The following is an 18,310-nucleotide window of genomic DNA, read 5'->3' as shown; positions in this document are numbered from 1 at the left end:
GTAGTGTTTACGTTTATTCATTTTCTTCCTGCATGGCTTACACACGTGAGGTTATTCCACAGGCTTGAATGCAACGGCGGCGTCATTGAGACGGCTTCAAATTTGCTAGGTAGCACGGTAGCACAACTGTAGCCCAGCGTTTGTAGATATCGTTCAGCGGCATTTGAATGTGCGGTATGCATCAAATTCTATCTTAGGCAGTCTTCTTAAACAGCATATGCGGCGAAAAAATTGATTTGATGTGTGTTGATTTTTTTTGATTGATTTTTTCCTCTCATCGCGTAGAAGCCAACATATAATCAGAAAACATGGATTAGAAGATGCAATCTTATGTTTAAGAACAATACTTATAAGCTTACCTTTGTAGTTTAACCCAAAAACGACAAGTCCTCAAGAACAACACTTTCACACTGCGGTGGTTGGCTTAGACTGAAAATTCTCTAAGTCCCCTTCGCTGGCGCGTCATTCAACCACCGAATGTGGAAGCACGCGCACACTCTGACAAAACAGCCTGCGCTGTTGCACACATGCAAACCAAAACGGGTCGAGCAATGAATTTATGCTCAACACATGCTCAATTTCCAGTTCGGCTAGCGTTGTGAAAGCGAGAAGCAGATAGGACCGAGCTTTTGTCTCTTTCTGGCTACCAGAGATCTTCGCCAAAATGCTTCCTGGGCAAAATCGCGGTCGAGCAGCGGTTGAGCAACGGTTGAGCAGGCGACTTTGCTCGACCGCGCGATCGGGAAAAACGAGCGCCTTCGTGCCTTTTCGGGTTGCTTTCGGTACGTTTTTTCTAGTTCGGTGGTTTTTCTTTCATTCGCCCTTCCCCGCATTCTAGAGAGATCGACCCGCTCTCTCTCTCCTTAAGCCAAACACATGCAGTTTTGGGTTATGCGTAGTGTTTACGTTTATTCATTTTCTTCCTGCATGGCTTACACACGTGAGGTTATTCCACAGGCTTGAATGCAACGGCGGCGTCATTGAGACGGCTTCAAATTTGCTAGGTAGCACGGTAGCACAACTGTAGCCCAGCGTTTGTAGATATCGTTCAGCGGCATTTGAATGTGCGGTATGCATCAAATTCTATCTTAGGCAGTCTTCTTAAACAGCATATGCGGCGAAAAAATTGATTTGATGTGTGTTGATTTTTTTTGATTGATTTTTTCCTCTCATCGCGTAGAAGCCAACATATAATCAGAAAACATGGATTAGAAGATGCAATCTTATGTTTAAGAACAATACTTATAAGCTTACCTTTGTAGTTTAACCCAAAAACGACAAGTCCTCAAGAACAACACTTTCACACTGCGGTGGTTGGCTTAGACTGAAAATTCTCTAAGTCCCCTTCGCTGGCGCGTCATTCAACCACCGAATGTGGAAGCACGCGCACACTCTGACAAAACAGCCTGCGCTGTTGCACACATGCAAACCAAAACGGGTCGAGCAATGAATTTATGCTCAACACATGCTCAATTTCCAGTTCGGCTAGCGTTGTGAAAGCGAGAAGCAGATAGGACCGAGCTTTTGTCTCTTTCTGGCTACCAGAGATCTTCGCCAAAATGCTTCCTGGGGAAGCTGCCACCGACGATGAGCAAAAGATCGATCCCCCTTCTCTCGTCTGGGTTGCTCGCCTCCCCGCCCCAAAGACACGGTGGCATCTTCGCACGGGTTTTCCTCCCTCTCTGCCGGGTCGCACCGAACCACCGAAGAAGACGGTCTGGGTCGGTCTGGGCGCTTCCTTTCATTTTCAGCTCGCATCACTTCGATACTAACCGCAGGAAAGTGCAGTCGAGCTCGCGAGCAGCTCGAACCGTCCCAAGTGCCTCGCGGATGCCACCAGTCTCAGACATCCGGACGCCCGCACGGTACGCTTAAACGGGAGTTTTGTGTGGGGAGTGTATGTGTGTGTGTGTGTGAAGGGGTGCGTGTGTGAACGGAAAAACGAACCCTTCGGCGAGGTGTTTCACATGTCCATTGCCGGAATGCCAACCGCAAATGCGTTAATCGAGTGACTTAGTTTCGCACCAAAAAAAGGGCTCGGAAAAAGGCCACGGAAAAAGGGCCACAAAAAAAGGGCTCTAAAAAGGCTCCCCCACAGGGTTTATCGCGGTCGTTTGCGAATTTGTTTGACGTTTGTGCAACCAACTGCGTGGTGGCTTTCGGCAGTGATTAGCCCGCGCGAACGGTTTATTTCGGTCTTTGGTGTGGAAAACAATAAATCACCCCCAGGCTGGGGTCTCGGCGGGAAATTTCTCACCACCGCACGTGGCATTGTTCCGTCGCGACCAGAACTCCATCGGGTCGTGCATTCCACGCGCTTGCAGCCCTTGAATGCAACGGCGTGTGTGCATTTGGCGGATGCATTCCCCACCTGGCACACACGTGGAGTAGGCCGGAATTGGTCGGCGTGTCGATGTCGATCGCGATCGCGTTTCCGTCAGTTATGATTTACGGTGCCAGTGGAACGGTTCTCGCGTACATCCGGTCGAGTACGTCCTCTTGCAGTCTGCTGTTTTGCCACAATACCGATTCTAACGTCATCCCTAAATCCTTTCCATCCTCCTTTAGGTTTCTGTTCATAGCAAATGCAGTTCGATCATGCGCTTCTTATGTGACGGCGGTGTGAGTGTTTGATGAAATTTTGTTCTCACGCAAAAAGAACGGTGAAAAAGCTGACGAAGTGTGCAATCCCCTCACGCGGGTTCGGTGCGACTTTCGTAGGGGTAGTGTAATTCTCCATCTGCTGTAACGTGTGACAAGTGCGACTTGAGTGATACGACAAGCGACGAACCCTGGTGTCGGTTGGTTGAATTTTGACCAGACACCTTTAGCCATCTGGACGTGTTTGGAACCACCAGAAGGTGTTCTTTCTTTTCCGTAGACGACCGCAAGCCGAGAGCGGTACCGGAGACATAATGGAGCTGATGCAGCAGCTTACAGTTTGTGCGGGTAAGTACGATCGGAAGAACAGCTACAGTGGCTCCCTCTAGGGATGCTGGATCCTCAGACACGTCAATCATCACGCCGCTCTGGCTGCTTGTAAAAATTCGATCATGTTACATGAACGAATCGCACCCTACGATCGTTACGCAACAACGTTCAATTGATCTGTCTGTCGGAGCCACGTCATCTAATTAACTAGACGGGACGTGTTCTTACCCACGCAGAAACAGAACCACGCGAATGCGTCCTTTGGTTGGGGTGCAGCGTACCGCCGTGAGATCACGGCACGTTTCGACACCATTAGTCGTGTTTGTCACCATTAGTCGGGTGGCAAATTAACTCACTGAGACGGTGGAAACGCTGGTGGATATGTAAATGTGGGCCCATCCTGTGCCGGTTTTGAGAAGGAATTGAATCCCGCACTTTGAGGAGGCTTCGAGGGATGTGCCACTCCTTTACCGCCTGAGGCGTGGGTCGATATAGCGAACAAAACCCCGCAGTGGTGTCACAATCGATTTTATGGACGTTTTATGGGTGCGAATTTTGGAAGATGTATCGAAGAGCGCGATCGATTGGAAAGCCTCTCTAGAGCCGGTGCCAATTGTTGGCCCGTTGCGATAATATGCTAATGAACTTCCAATCGCTTCGGGGACGCTCCATTAGTGGCATCTCTGCCGGACATCGATACCGAGCTAAAGAGCTTAGGTCATCAAACGCGCAGACAACATGTCGCCAACAATCTACCCCTCGATCGGATCGATCCGTCTCGTAGTCCCTTCGGGAAGGTTGAACGATCGTTTCATTGTCCCTGTGTCAAAAGGCAAGGGTTCAACACAACCTGTGGAAGGCTTTCGATCAAAAACGATGTTCACGGGCAGGAGCCTGTGTTTTGTGTGAATAGTCGCCGCAGGAAATTTACATCCGTCAGTTTATGGCCGCTACCAGTGAGCGACTTTTGACTACTAAACCTGCACAACCTTGACATGCCCACCGACAGAAAGGAGAAGCCACGGCACAGTTCACAGCCTTGCCATGTTTGCGCTGCCATGTTTGGCAGCCACGACATAAATCAATCCACGAAAAACGCCACCATAACGATGCACACCCGGGGCCGGGTTTTAATCAGCCAATTTTGACACCTTCGCTGACCTTTCGTCACCCAAAAGGGGGTGCCATTATTCGGTAGCAGCAAAGCATCCCCTGCGCCATTCCACGCGGGTGGAAATGCCACTCACAACCCAACAGGCCAACTAACAAGCATCCGAAATGACGATTGACGCGCCGGCACCGAGTGACACGGGTCGTGAGAACAAATTCTTAGCTTCATCCGTTCCCGAGCATGCGGCTACGATCGTGGGGTCGCTTGGGCAATCGAAACGGCGCCAACCACGATCGCGTGAAGAACTGAACTTTACCGTTGGCCCGTGTGCACGCGCGGCCCCGCGGCAACCTTGACGGTAACATCTTCCAAACCAAATATCAAAAAGGCAACCCCTCGACAGCGGGTAAATTAATGGAAAACCCGGCAGAATGGCTACTTCTGGGGCTCGCGCGATCGGTTTCGGATGGTTGTTTTGCGCGATGCGCCTGGTGCGCCATTTCGATGTGCTGCTGTGCCGTTTGTGGTGAGGAAATCACAAAAGTACACCCGCGAGGGGTTCGTTTTGTGGGATGAGTGTGCTTTTTTTTGTGTGTATTTCGTGTGTTTCGTCTTCTGCAGCTACCCCAGAGCTGGCGGATTTCCCAACTTCCGCGGGTGAGCTCTCGTAAGCTGAGCCATTTTAATGACTCCCCGACATGAGGACGGTGGATTCATTGCCGGTACCGTAATGCTGGCCATTATTTAATTATACGAAAACAAACTATATTTCCTTCGCCGCAGAAGTCGCTGCAGTAGATCGCTCAATTTGCTGGCTTCTTGGCAATGCAAACGGTGCATTGTTTTGTGATGCCATTTTCCGATGAGCGACAGAAACTCATGTTTACGAGCATAAATTACGGCGGCTGGTCGGGTCGAACGCGCGTTATGAACCGCCTATCGCTTTCCATACAATGCCGACCTCGGGCTGGGGGGAAAAAAGAAACGAAATAAATTAATCGCAGATATCACAAAACTCCCACTTCCGATCTCAATCTCCGCGATGTTGCATAATTGACCCCGTTAGCAAAGGCTGCAGCATCTTTTTGTTGTCGTTTTGGAGGGGGGTTTTTTTTATATTGTTTCTCGCCACCTCATCTTAAACCTGCGGCAGGCCACCGTTCAATCGCAAGCCAAAGCGATCCCATGTTAATCGAATACACGCGTGTTTTGTGCGCGCGCGCGCGCACGCTTGAGGAGGTGTGAGAAAAACACGCATACAATGCACGCATAAGCTGCCAATCGGGGATGCACCATCTCGGGCTGCGATAATGAGGCGCCGGAAATTGGGGAAAAAAATGGGGTTGAAGCATAAGCTCAAGTTCCTCTCGAATCGCATCTCCACGCGCGGTGGTTCAAAGTGAAGGGTGCGAAAACATACCGCGGCCGATATGGTCCGTACGGAAGGGGCCTGATGCGCCCGCAAAGGATGCCCTTTTTTTCCAGGTGCGATTAAGATCGAAACGTTTTCGTGCATTTGTCGGAATCGAAAACGCAACATTGCGCAACGGAGCATTTGTCTTCCCGTTCGGATCGCACGTACGAGGAAATGATTTTAAGGGAGAGAGAGCGAGAGAGAGAGAGAGAGAGAAAAGAAAAAAACCGCACCATCATCGTGCTTAGAATGTGTGCATACAGCTCGAAAGCTCCAAAAGGGGTTGGAATCAAAATAAGGGATAAGCAAATACACATCACCCAGCCCATAAGCGAGCCCTCGAAGGGTCAAAATGGCCCCGGGTGAAAGTGACTCTCGTAACGGCCATACATCACCGTTTTTCCGACCTCCCGAAGGGAATTAGACGACCTCTCTGCTTGGCCACGTTCGGTTATCAACTCACCCCGGCCAGAATGGGCCTCCGTACTCGTGCTCGTGTACCTCGATCGGGTTTGCTCCCTTCCGTGACCTCCGCATTGCAAGCCTACTGCGCCATTATGCAACCCAGCGTCAGCGTGGCTCCCACGGTTCTCATTGCGCCCATAAGGGTGGTACCTTGGGGGTGGCCAGAAGCGTGTTTTCAGGAGTCACGGGTGGAGTATGCTCAACACACACACACACACACACAAAATGGTTGCTAATCACACAAGCCGACCTTGCGACCGTGATCATCACCGAAAAGTGATCCACCCTGCGTAACTTCACCAGTGCGGCATTCCGACCACCCGGAGGCTTGGGGGGTTGTAATTTATTTTCTCGGCCAAAAGCTTACAAAACGCACCCTCCCCAAAAGACGAAATTGGTCCGCAGCGTTATAGCGAGATGCTGCAAGCCGCTGGCAACGGTGATTGCATTTACACCACGGTCCGGTCACCGGTCAAGTGGTTTCGGGAATGCTCGATTCATCATCCGACCTCCGCGGGGCCAGTGTGCATTGTTTTTCTCTGTTTTTTTTTTTTGTGGTTGTTGCTGTTGTTGCTGTGGTTTGAGCTTTTGCGCCACCCAGTCTGCTCCTGCATGCAACATAACCAGGCATGCCGACATGAACGAGAAACCGCACCACGATGCTGCTTACCGGAGTGGCGTAATTGAGAAAACCAGCCATTGCCAGCCAGTGAATGCAGCTGCAGGGGTTGGCTTGCTTTTTGTTGTTGCTCCCCTAAGTTACCCCAGTGGTGTGGTGGTTTGCATTTCGATTCGCGCTTTTAATGTGAGCGCCGATCCTCGCGTAGGCTGGAAGCGATCAGTCGAATTGGTCCCGACCGATGATGCACCGAAGCGAGTAAGGGTCTCGACACTGGCAAAGTAATGAGCAACTGGATCGCGGCTACCGGATCGCGGCCAAATGGCTGATCTGCTGTACCAAAGGAGCGGCCTTCGAGCGATGCCACGGCATCATCAATCATGCGGGAAATTCCCGGTGGGCCGCGTGGCTGGGGTGGAATTTTTTGGTTTCATTTTTCCGATGGCACAAAGCTTGTACCATTCGAGGTGATGGCTTTGGGGGAGTTTGCGAACCGATAAGCGTTTGGCGAGCGTTTTGCGAACGGGTGTTATTTATGGTCGCTGTCGAATGCGCCCTCACGGGGTCGCGAAATATGAGCCGGGAGCGTTATGCAACCCATGCGGCACGAGCTACTCCGTTTTGTTGTTTGAAAGCGCTCTCGTAAATCTCGTGATGGAAATGAACGTTTTCGAAAGGATGTTGCCAGTTTTATAAGCAACAAAAACCAACCAAATCGCGGGAGTTGCTGCAAAGGCTGCATGCCATCACTTTGGCATTCCAACGGCTCGCTGACCTTCCTGCCAAAAAGCCAAAGCTTTAACTGATGCCATGTGCCAACCGAGCAGAAGTGTGGCCGTAATTGTAGGCTGAATAAATGTTCCGAACGCCCCCTCTGATGAGGCACTTTTCCAGTTTCCAACCACCACAAATGAACAAGCTCGCGGTTAAGAAACGGCAATCTCACGAACGGTAGCATCGTGATCGCAAAACACACAAAGAACTAAAACGACCAAACGCACCCGATCGGTCCGGTAATTGGGTAATTGAAGCTCTAGCGCGGGAGTTAAACGGTCCAAAAGGCTAGCCAGTTGGTGTGGCATCTTTCGTCGGACGTTGAAGGGCTCGCACGGTGTCTTCTGAGCTACAATGGGCCAGCCTAATGAGTAGCACGGGAAACTCTCGCGTTCCGATCGCGATAAATCCACGCACCTGTGGTTATGTAACGAAAGCCACCGAAGCGTGTGGCGGTGACATCAGCCTGTCAAGTGGGAGATGTCGGCAGAAATTTGCAACCGGCATTCAGAACGGTCGCGTGCTCCATTGGTAAACCAGATCGATCCGGGAACGGAAGATCAGACACCATCGTCAAGTCCGAGCCCTTGCTGACGTCGCTGCAAATAGAAGATGGTTAAAAAACTAATTTGAAACGGGTCAACTTTCTAGGAAATGCCGCTAAACATGACCTAAGCAAAGTCCACAAACAGCACGAGGAAAAAGCTAACGAACGCTTACTTTGCTGTTTTGTTTCTCTAATTTCCTCCTTCAGCGCTGTGTGCGACATTACGAAAACACGGTAACCGCTCGCGACCGAGGGCTCCGGGTACGTCATTACACACAAATCGTGATTAACCGGAAGGGGTTCACTCGACGAGCCTAGAAGCTGCCGGTCACGCGCCACGGCCGTCTCTTCTCTTCAGGGCACACTAAAAAAGAAGCCCACCAGATCGGTGACGAGCAGACGAACCCACCGGTAGCAAACACGGTAACAATGGCTAGTGACAGCACCGAACCGATTGCTATTGTAACTCGCAGGCCACCAGGTCGATGGTGGCTTCGGGAAGCGATTTGCATAAAACATGCCGCGAAATCGAACCGCAGCAAACGTTAGGATGGCATTAGCCCGGGGCTGCGAGAGTTGTTTGTTTAGTGCTACAGGAAATGTCCCACAGCTGCTTTTGTGCGCACAGATTTCGCTGCCATCGCGACCAAAAACCGGGTGGTTTCGTGAAGATGCTAACCTTTGCGGCTAAATGGTTCAGCTTAGCTTGGGTTGCTTAGATGGGTTAACCTTCGCAGCGTGGGGAATGCTGTTGGGTTGGAAGTCCCCAAAATCGTTCGCATTACATTTTGAATTCATTTCCTTTTCTCTCTTACAGCCCTCCTGCTGGCCGTCGCAGCCGTAAGCATTCACGGGCAGTTCCCACCCGGACCGCGCTACAGCCTGGACAACATGCCCAAGACGGGCTTCACCTGCCGGGATAAAATCCTCGGCGGATACTACGCCGACTCGGAAACCCAATGCCAGATGTTTCACGTGTGCGTCAAGGTGGCCGGAGTAGGTGTAAGTATTTGGAAGAGCGTGCATGGGCTGTAATTCCTCTAACCCGCTAGTTGACCTCTAGTTGACCTCTGTACGAAATCGGAAAGGTAAACCCGGAGGGGTGTAACAAAAAAGGTCGTCCCATCCGTGGTTCGTGTGGGAGAGCGCGAGTTCAGCGTCACCAGTCTCACAAAAGCGTCCTCGATCGATGGCAGCCTGTTCGAAGATGGCAAAACGACGTCACCATCGTCATCGTCGGTAACCGTCATTCGCTCAGACCCATCATGGCACGCCACGGCACCCAAGCGAACCTTAGTTCCCAAGAGACACTCGTGACCTTTCGGGTGGTGGGTTTCCCGGCCTTCCCCCAGCGGTGGTTAGGGGTTGTGAGTTGATGCAGGGCACCTCACTCGCTTCTTGGTGGGCTTTCGACAAACAGGGCTCGTGCTTGCGGGCAGCGAGGTTTGCACCCTCTAACACGGATCCGATCAGGCGATCGTTCCAATCGATTGTCTAACTCCCACCCTGTTGGGTGCTTCATCCCCTGCGGGCTTTGAGAGACGTCCTTGTGGCACTCTGAAGCCTGGTGTGGCGTTGTCCGTTTCTAGCTCGATTCGCGCTTCGTCGTGCGACGGCCTCTCGGCACGATCAGGTGTTGCTTTTTCGCTGTTGTTGACGCTCAAACCCGACCTCCCTTAAAAGGGGAGTGGACACGACGCACCCCTAACGGCAGAACGGAACTGTACGGGCTCCCTGGACCTACCAAGGACGTCTCCGTGTGCGATTGATGCACGATCGCGTGTGGACTCACGATGCACTTCTCGATCGGAGTTCAAATGCCACCCGATGCAGATAGCAACACAGCTTCCAGTGAGTGTTGCGTCATCGCTCGAGCATGATCACTTTGTTTTAGTGCACAAAAAAGACTCGTCACTGACGTCATTGACGCAAGCAAACCAAACCACATCGAACCGATACATCGTGAGTCTGCTTTTATTACGTCCGCTTAAAAGTGCAATCGGACGCGATCAGTCCGTTTCCGACGTAGCCTCGTAAATGTCGCCTCAAAGGTGCGCGCGATCGAGGTCACTTGCGAATTTCAATTCCGCGCAATCAATCCATCTTGGGGCCATCTTCGCGCCTCCCTTTTTTAAGCCCAACATGCGGGCCGTGAAAGTTCAAGCTTGTCGAAAAAGACGAAAAAAAATCACCATCGATCGTTTGGGCTCAAACCGCACACAAAATGAGGCCACATTTAAAGTTCACGCCGAGCGCGCGATCGCGTTGATTGCACTCACGGGTTGTACTCGTCAAGAGCGACCATCTGCCAAGGGTTTGCTGGGCTACCGTTTGCATGATGGAAGCTGGAAGGACGTCTGAAAAATTAAAACCCAAATTGCAAAACGCCACTCGCCACGCGTCTGCCAAATTCCGTGTGGAAATCCTCTCGTTCTTATCAACCGATCAGAAGCCTTCGGGTGCACCGTTTCATCGTGCTTTCTGTTTTTTTTTCACCGCGCTAAAAAGCAAGTGGTTTTTCATCCACCCAAAAAAAAACCCTACCTTCCCCCACAACCGAATGGTAATGAAAACGAAACCATCCGACAAAGTTCGTTATATAATTCATCAACCAGCGCGATGAATAATAAGCGATAATTTAGGCAGATTATGGTCGGCTGTGAACCGGGTGAAAAACGAACAAATAAAGCCCCTACTCTACCCTGCACCATTGCCCGCAGAGGCTAATCAAATCATGCGTTGCTCAAGCGCGGTAGCTCAGAACCACCACCACCGAAATGAAGGGAGGGAAAACTGAAACCGAGAAACAAACCCCGAGCCCACAATTAATCATCGTATTCACACCGGGCGAGCAATGCAATGTACCCGCGTAAGCGTGCGGGCTAAAGGGTTGCGGCTCGAGCACACGCAGCCGTATCTGGCAATCTTATCTTCCGCCGTGGTACCGCTTGCCAAACATTACCCTCTGGAAGGAGAAGGCCTCCCACCGCGCGTCAGAGAAGACAACGGCAACGATCAACACGCCGCAGCGCATAAAGCGCGTGGTAGCTGAGAAATTGTTCGCCAAGCTACTCGAATCAACCTGCGACGTTGTGACGCGTGTGTACAACCTTCAGATCCCCCGTAATTACATTCGATCCGAAGCCCAGAAACCATAAGGTGCTGTGTGTGTGTGTGTGTGTGTTTTTGTGGGTCTCTTTTAGCCCACCCCCACGAGCGTCTTGGCTTGCGTGGTGCGTGCGAATCAAATTCAAGCCGCGAGTCAACTGCGAAGGTTGCCAGTCGGGAGCATAATTCCTTCTCCCGTGTGGTACCAGCATCAGCCTCACTCCCACGAAGGCTCGTTGCGCCACGCGTGCCCCATGCCTGAGCCACCTACTTCACACCTCACTCGATAATGCACCACGCGAGCTCTCGAAGTTGGCTGCATTCGCCGGTGGCCATTGTTTGCGTTGTTCTCGCATTCTTGCGAAGTTTTGCCGCCCGGCCACTCGGTCACCAGGGAGCATTTTTTTTCCATCTTTTCTTCTCCGTCCGTCGTCGTGAGCGAGTATTTCCCACAGAGCAATTAAACACCACTGTTTTGTGGTTCCTGCAGCCACATTAAGCGAATTGGTTCGCGTAGGTTCGAACCATTTACGCCAACCCAGTTCGATGGGTGGATTAATTGCGGGAAGTTTACACGTCCTCGTTAATTCGCTTTTGTTGCTGCTTAATATCGCCCCGCAGGTGCAAGACTTCCGGTTCCTGTGCCCCAATGGTACGGCTTTCGACCAGGAAGCCCAGATCTGTGCCGATTGGGGTGATGTGGATTGCGAGGCGGCCACACTCTACTACGGCAGCGATAATTTCGACCTGTACCGGCTTGGATCCGGCTTCGAGAGCAAGCGGGCGCCATTCGCCGAAGAAGAGGAAGCCACCTTCCATTTGCAGCGTGCCGAAACGAGTAAGTTCTGTGGGTTTTGCGTGTGTACTGCATTAAGAAATGGGTAGAAAGAATTTCCCAGAAGGTTTTCTTAGAATTTAGTTGAGGGGATCTACGGTTCTAAACCATCATCTGCATCTCCTACAGGCGATGCTCGAAGAAGCAAGCAGTACATTGTTAACCAGAGCTCCAAACCACAGCAACCACCGAGCTTGAACCAGATCCCTAGCGTACAGAAACCATCCCAGCAGCAGCAGCAGCAGCATCAGCAGCAGCAGTACTATCGCCAACCGGCAACCACGTCGACGACCACCACAACAACGACGACGACCACGACAACCACTCCGGCAACACCCGTGGAGCATGTGTTCTACAAAACGAGCCAAGCGCCGACAAAGCTTCACCAAAAGCACTCGGAACACAAGCAACACCAACTACTGCTAAACCAGCAACAACTCCTGCAAGCGCAACACTACCGCCAGCTGACGGCAGTAGCCGCAACTGCAACACCGGCCGATCGACGTCCATCTGTGGAGGAAATTCGCACTACGACGCCATCCTTCGCTCGGGCTCATCAGCAACCACAGCAACAGCAGCAGCAGCAACAGCAGCCAGGGCAGCGACAACAACAGGCGCGACCCGCCCACAGCACCGACTACAACAGTAAATACGTAGCTTAGTTAAGGGCTTCATCATCACTTTCATCAAGATCACGTTCATCGCGTTCAATGGCTTACGGACGACGACCACGACGACGATGACGATGACTACTGCATGACTCAACTGCATCAGCCACCTAACCGGAACAGCTGCTAGGGGGCTGATTGAAAAGTTGCGCCCATAATTACACCTACTAAACGTTTTGATTACGTCGACAGCTCGACAGCGCCGCTTTGCCATCTGCCTTTTTACCGGAAAAGCGTATCCGGTGCTTTTCGCTCGCCGCTTTGCTATGTTTTTCGCTTCGCCCGAAATTGCTGCTAATTGAATGATTATTGATGGTTTTTACACTTATTAAATCGTGCCATTTACGCTTTCCTTTTCTTTTTTTTTCTTTCTTTCGCTTTCTGCTTCTTTTTTTCTCTTCGTTTTCCTTTCTCACGCCACGCTTCTCCACGCGCATTCGTTTTGCTTTTTTCCTTCTTTTATGCCGATGCCCAAACCCAAAGACGATGAGATCTTCCGCGGTTCGCATAGTTCGCATTTCTACAACAACCGCAACAATGGCAAGGAGGACTACGAGGAGGAGCTGTATCGCAAGTCGACGACGACGCCTCGTTCACCGGCCGGTGGAGCTAACCGAGCTTCAACGAATACGGCCCAACCTGGAACACGTGGGCGCAATCGTGGCCGTGGAAGTGTTCGAGCGCATCATCTAAACGCACTGCGCAATGAGCTGAAACCGAGCACGAGCACAACTCCGGCGTCTAGCCCGGTTCCCCAGCGTCAGCAGTACACGCCCCAGCAACACCTGCAGCAACAGCAGCACCAGCAACATCGTCCCCTTCTACCGACCCAGCTGCAATCGCAGCAACAATTCCCACTGCAGTTGCCTCGTCAGCAGCCACACACCAAACTTCAGACGACAACCCCGGATGACTTTGTGGACATTCCGAAGATCCCTAACTTCCGGCAGCAACCGACGACGGTGTTGAAGCCCCAGCAACCTCAGGTGCCGGTGTCCTTTGGACAGGCCATCGTTTCTACGCCAGCTCCTTTCGCGAAACAGACGCAAGCTCCGACGAACATCCAGCAGTCGGGTTCAAGCAACCGAGGAAATGGGCAGTTCTACGTACCCACAACTTCGACAACTCAAGCTCCAGTACAGCAAGCGCAACGGTTCGGAGGCAACCAGCCTGTTACCAGCAACTTTAAGATAACTGTCACTACACCACACAACGATCGAACGAACTTCCAACAGCAGAACCAACAGCAACAGCAGCAGCAGTTCAACTTCAACTCGCAATCTCGTCAACAACCGTCAGCAGGTAGTAGCACTGTCAAAGCCCCAGTTAACAACCCGTTCGCGTTGTTCGGAGCTCAGACAACATCGACGGTGCGTCCTCGTGGAACGGAGCGTTCGTTCGAGGATGTTGCCGTCACAACACCGCAGGAATCACAGCGCATCCGGCCACAATCCCGTGCCTTCAACGTAGATCAGAGCAGGCTGAATCAGTTCAACTACAACGAGTACCAGGGAAGTCGTACCACTACCTCCACGACGACTACTACGACGCCAGTACCACCGACGACGTTCGCACCTTCGCAGCAAAACTTCCGCCAGCGTCAACCGCAACCTCAGCAGAACTCGTTCCAGCAGAATCCCTTCTTCGGAGGACAAGCTCAAGGACCGAGTACGACGCCAGCCGCTATCACGACCATTCCACCGGCCGTAGTGCAGCGTGCTGTGGCGAAGGATCGCTACCAATCGATTGCTCGCACCGGCAACGAAGGCCACACACCGTCCACGGTGAAGAAGTTCTCAACACTCGTGCCGAAGGATCAATACAATCCGACCACTTTCAAGCCGAATGCGATCAGCAAGAAAGCACTGCTGCAGTTCGTCAATCAGAAGAGTGTGCTAGGGCTTGAGAAGTCGCCATTTTCGGACCGCGTGAGCATCGCCATTGCGACCTCCACCAGCACTACTGAGCGGGTTCCGGCCTCTACACGATATCCTGGTTATATCCCGACCGTTCCACCAGTGACTTCCACAAGCACAGCTCCAACAACGACAACGACGACGACGACGGCGACTACAACCACCACGACAACGCGAGCTCCTTTTACAACACCGACAACAACGAGAGCACCCCCAACAACTACGTTCACGCCTCCACCACCGAATCGCTTCTTCCAGCCACCGATCGTGAAGGTCAGCAACCCTCTGACGCAGTCCCCGATCGTGGTGACGTCGGCGAAACCAACCCCAACCGAGATCGACGAGGACGATGGCCAGTATCACCCGGAGCTGTACGAGAAGGATTTCTACCGGAACCGCGTGAAGGCAAAGGCGGCGGCCGCAGCAGCACTGGCCGCTGCCCGCAACACCAACGGTCTGGCCTCTCTGTCGACGAGCGATGAGGAGGAAATTTTCCGGACGGCTCACTCGCAAAACATCGCCGCCAGCGGGAACGATCTGATCCTTGAGCGAGCGCGTCAAGCCGCCGCACGCATCAACGAGTTCTTTTCGTCCTCGTCGGTGAAACCGACGACGGCAGCGGTTCGTAAGGAACAGGGAACGGATGCCGTCACGCCACCGCGAGTATCCTCGAAGCACCGGGGCAAGGACACGGCTGGTAGGACGAAGGCAAGCAATGCCACACCACGGCCCTTCTCGAAGGCACCTACGATCCCACCGAACGCCACCATCACCAAGCGACCGCCGGAGGACGATAGCTACGATTACGCATACTACGACACCGGCAGCCCGGACGTGCCTGAGTATGACGTCATCGAGGACTTTGGCCGGAAGCGGGTTTGAGAGGTTGCGCCCCTCGGGATGGTAGGCTTATAACGTGGGAACGAGTGAATGAGAGCGTGCATGTACGTGTGTGTGTGAGAGAGAGAGAGAGAGAGATTGCAGCACGCGCCACCAGGCGGCTCCACCGGAGCTCGAGTCAGAGCAGCCGAGGAACCGCGATGGCGCTGACATACGGCGAATATACGCTACACATACGATGATAATATACTGCCATTAGCATTAAAACGCATTATCGACCGATCGACGGTTTGGTGGTGTGGGAGAGCCGCAGTGACGTAGTGACAGACACGCGCTTACACCCGCGAAGCCAGAGAAGGGCAGCCTGTTGGCTGATGGGATACGAGATGCTCATGTCCTTCTTAGCCAACAGTAGCAGCAGCAGGGAGCCAGTATTTGTTGTACACACAAGCGCACAGAGTCGACATTTCACGGCACGTGGCCGTTTTCCCGGTATTTCCCAGTACACGATGGTTCGGGGTTCGATTCCCCAGACGGGCGCTATTTTTGTATCCCTTTTCCCGCAGCCTTCTTTGATGTTCTTATTTTCTCCGTTATAAACGCGTGTCTAGCTAACGCTTCAAGGTATCGCTTCACTCGGTGCGCTTTTATTTTCAGTTAAAGGATCCGCTTATTTTCAGTTTTTTGTTTGCTCTGTTCGATACCGAGGTGGAGCGAATGTGCGAATACTTTTAGAAAAATGTCGAGATGGGATGATGCGTTGTTTTAAAATTGATTTGTTCAACCGACCGCAGGCTATAACGCCGGTGCAAGCGATAACGCCGGTGCAAGCGCCCCATTTGGGAGGATAAGATTGTTGTAAATAAATTCTTTACTCAAACTATACACACGATGTCCTGAATGGATGCGTTTTGTTGTCTGTGGAATAGCGGCATCCGAAATAGAAAAATATTGATGGCCGTGTCCGAGTATTGGGCACATGATGGAGATAATTATTGTCGTTTGGAATGAATTTGATGATGACTGAGATACGACGAGAAGAATCTCGAAAGCAGAACATAACCCACTTGCCTGATTCACCTGACTGATCTACAATCTGATAGAAAATTAATGTTTTACGATGCAAGGATGTTTACTTTTGCAACAGTCACCAACAAAAATGGCCCTTCATGTCATGTGAAATGTTACAGAATGTCAAGTAACCTTTACTTTTTGGCAACAAGTAGCAGATTTTCTTTCATCAAGACATTCATAAAGACCTATAAAGAGGTGGTTTTTACCCCGAAGAGTAGATGTTTATATCGCCTTACTCTTTCTCGCGACTAGGCGCACAATCCACCCTCCAAGTGCAGCTTTGATATGCCAGGATCCCGTCCATCTAACAAGCCTGCTGCTGACAGGTTTCGCATTTATTGCTCTACCCACCCATCACGATTATTGCGGCGTGCAATCACAATGGACTTACGTAAAAATCCCACTCACCAGACCGGAAATGGCTCGTGACGCTTCCCGCCAGCTGCTATTTAAGATGCATCCATCCGCACCGGGAGCATTTAGTATCCTGTTGACCCTGGAAAGCGCAATCAGTCGCTCTCTGGAACGACGTTTCGTTCCAAAGGTTTAAGCACCTTAGTGCGTGCTGCGTGAGTGTGTGTGTGTGTGTGTGCTAGAAAAAGGAAAAAGGATCATCTTCGTCTTACGGCGATGGAAGTCAACAAGCGTTACCTGTGGCTAGCCGCGTTCCAGCTGTTCTGGTCCTTGTGCTTGGTTCAATCGTACGACAGTGCCAATCTGTACAAAGGTGAGTTGGAAGCTACTGAATCTTTGCGTAGAACGAGCGTTCCAACGGATGAGCTGGACTGTACCATTAATTAATTGCGCAGATTGGCTAAGGGTGAAAAACGACGAGGACATCGACCGGATGTTCGCCGAGGATCAGTTTGATGCACCCAGGCTTTGTGAGTGTGAATTAGTGCGGCTGATTGTCTCCCATAAAGTTGAATTACTTTTCTGTTTCATGTTTTTGTCAGTTTTCTACAGGACTTCTGATTCCTTTTCGGATCTTGGCGTGGGCGATCCGATTGAGAAGCGAACCGTGAATAGGTACAAAAGTAGGTACTTATTATGAGCAGCGTTGCAAGCACGAGGATACAATTGGGGTTTTTTTTCGGATTCACCTTCACTTTTCTCAGACATGATGCTGAACAAGGACAGCCCGGACGCTCCTCTACTGGACGACGTCGAGCAGACGAAGGAAGCGACTCGATTCTTCTTTCCACGGATCACACCCAAAAGGTCCCCGGGGGCAATTCTGAGTTGGGCCATTCCAGCAGCCAATCGAGTGTTAGTACAATTGAGCCGCTTACTCCGATTCTGTTCACTATAACTCGCTCTTGTGATGTGGCGTTTCGTTTCAGGCGTGTCATCAGTACGAACTATCGGCCACCTGGCATCAACCGACCCGCTGCCTAAATCGCACGTGAGCGAGTTCGACAACGACTGCGAGGGGCCCATTTATTCGCGATGCAAACTCCGATCGGTTTGAATACGATTCTGGGATTCTCGTTCGACCCTCTAACGCGCTCTCGTATGCGATCGATGGCGTTTCACTAACTATAAGCATCTGCGCTGGCTTTTAAATGCGGTCTGACAATTTGTTTTACCATCATGTCGTGTGTAACATCAATATGGATAAATATAGTCTTCGGGTTCTGCTAACAAATACCATAGCTTTGATGTTTCCGAAATGAAAATCTTATGGATATGAATATTAAAAGTGCAGACAGGTTTAATTTAACCAACAGTTCCACTGTCCAAATTTGAATTTAATAAAATGCTACATGCATATTGATACTAATAACGCTTAAACACGCTTGAAAACGCTTCAAATATTCAAGACTGAATGTAGTTGGTCGCAGAGCAGTTGAGAAATCTCCCTTCCAATGTACATCTTTATTATGTTTTCTGAATGCACTTGCAAGTTTGAATGCATAATGTTTTTAGAAACATAATCAAAATACTTTTTCGCATAACATAAACATAAAATGGGACTGAAAACTGTTATACTAAACTGCGAAGAGTT

At 51.1% G+C, this 18,310-nt stretch overlaps 2 protein-coding genes across 2 annotated transcripts; both read left to right on the top strand.

The window, feature by feature from the left end:
* The first annotated feature begins 2,915 nt into the window (after nucleotides 1-2,915).
* On the top strand, nucleotides 2,916-15,270 carry LOC128732220 (mucin-5AC). The gene is made up of 5 exons (XM_053825392.1): nucleotides 2,916-2,949; nucleotides 8,679-8,863; nucleotides 11,591-11,807; nucleotides 11,934-12,449; nucleotides 12,956-15,270. Exons 1-5 carry the CDS (start codon nucleotides 2,916-2,918, stop codon nucleotides 15,268-15,270), a joined length of 3,267 nt encoding a protein of 1,088 aa, XP_053681367.1.
* Nucleotides 15,271-16,834: 1,564 nt separating this feature from the next.
* On the top strand, nucleotides 16,835-18,090 carry LOC128731815 (uncharacterized). The gene is made up of 5 exons (XM_053824957.1): nucleotides 16,835-17,029; nucleotides 17,112-17,186; nucleotides 17,259-17,339; nucleotides 17,421-17,571; nucleotides 17,646-18,090. The coding sequence occupies exons 1-5, from the start codon at nucleotides 16,933-16,935 to the stop codon at nucleotides 17,698-17,700; spliced, it is 459 nt and encodes a 152-aa protein (XP_053680932.1). The 5' UTR covers nucleotides 16,835-16,932; the 3' UTR covers nucleotides 17,701-18,090.
* Nucleotides 18,091-18,310: the final 220 nt, after the last annotated feature.

Source organism: Anopheles nili, chromosome 2 (genome assembly GCF_943737925.1).
Source record: "Anopheles nili chromosome 2, idAnoNiliSN_F5_01, whole genome shotgun sequence".
Taxonomy (NCBI): domain Eukaryota; kingdom Metazoa; phylum Arthropoda; class Insecta; order Diptera; family Culicidae; genus Anopheles; species Anopheles nili.
This window is presented reverse-complemented; position numbering and strand designations above follow the sequence as displayed.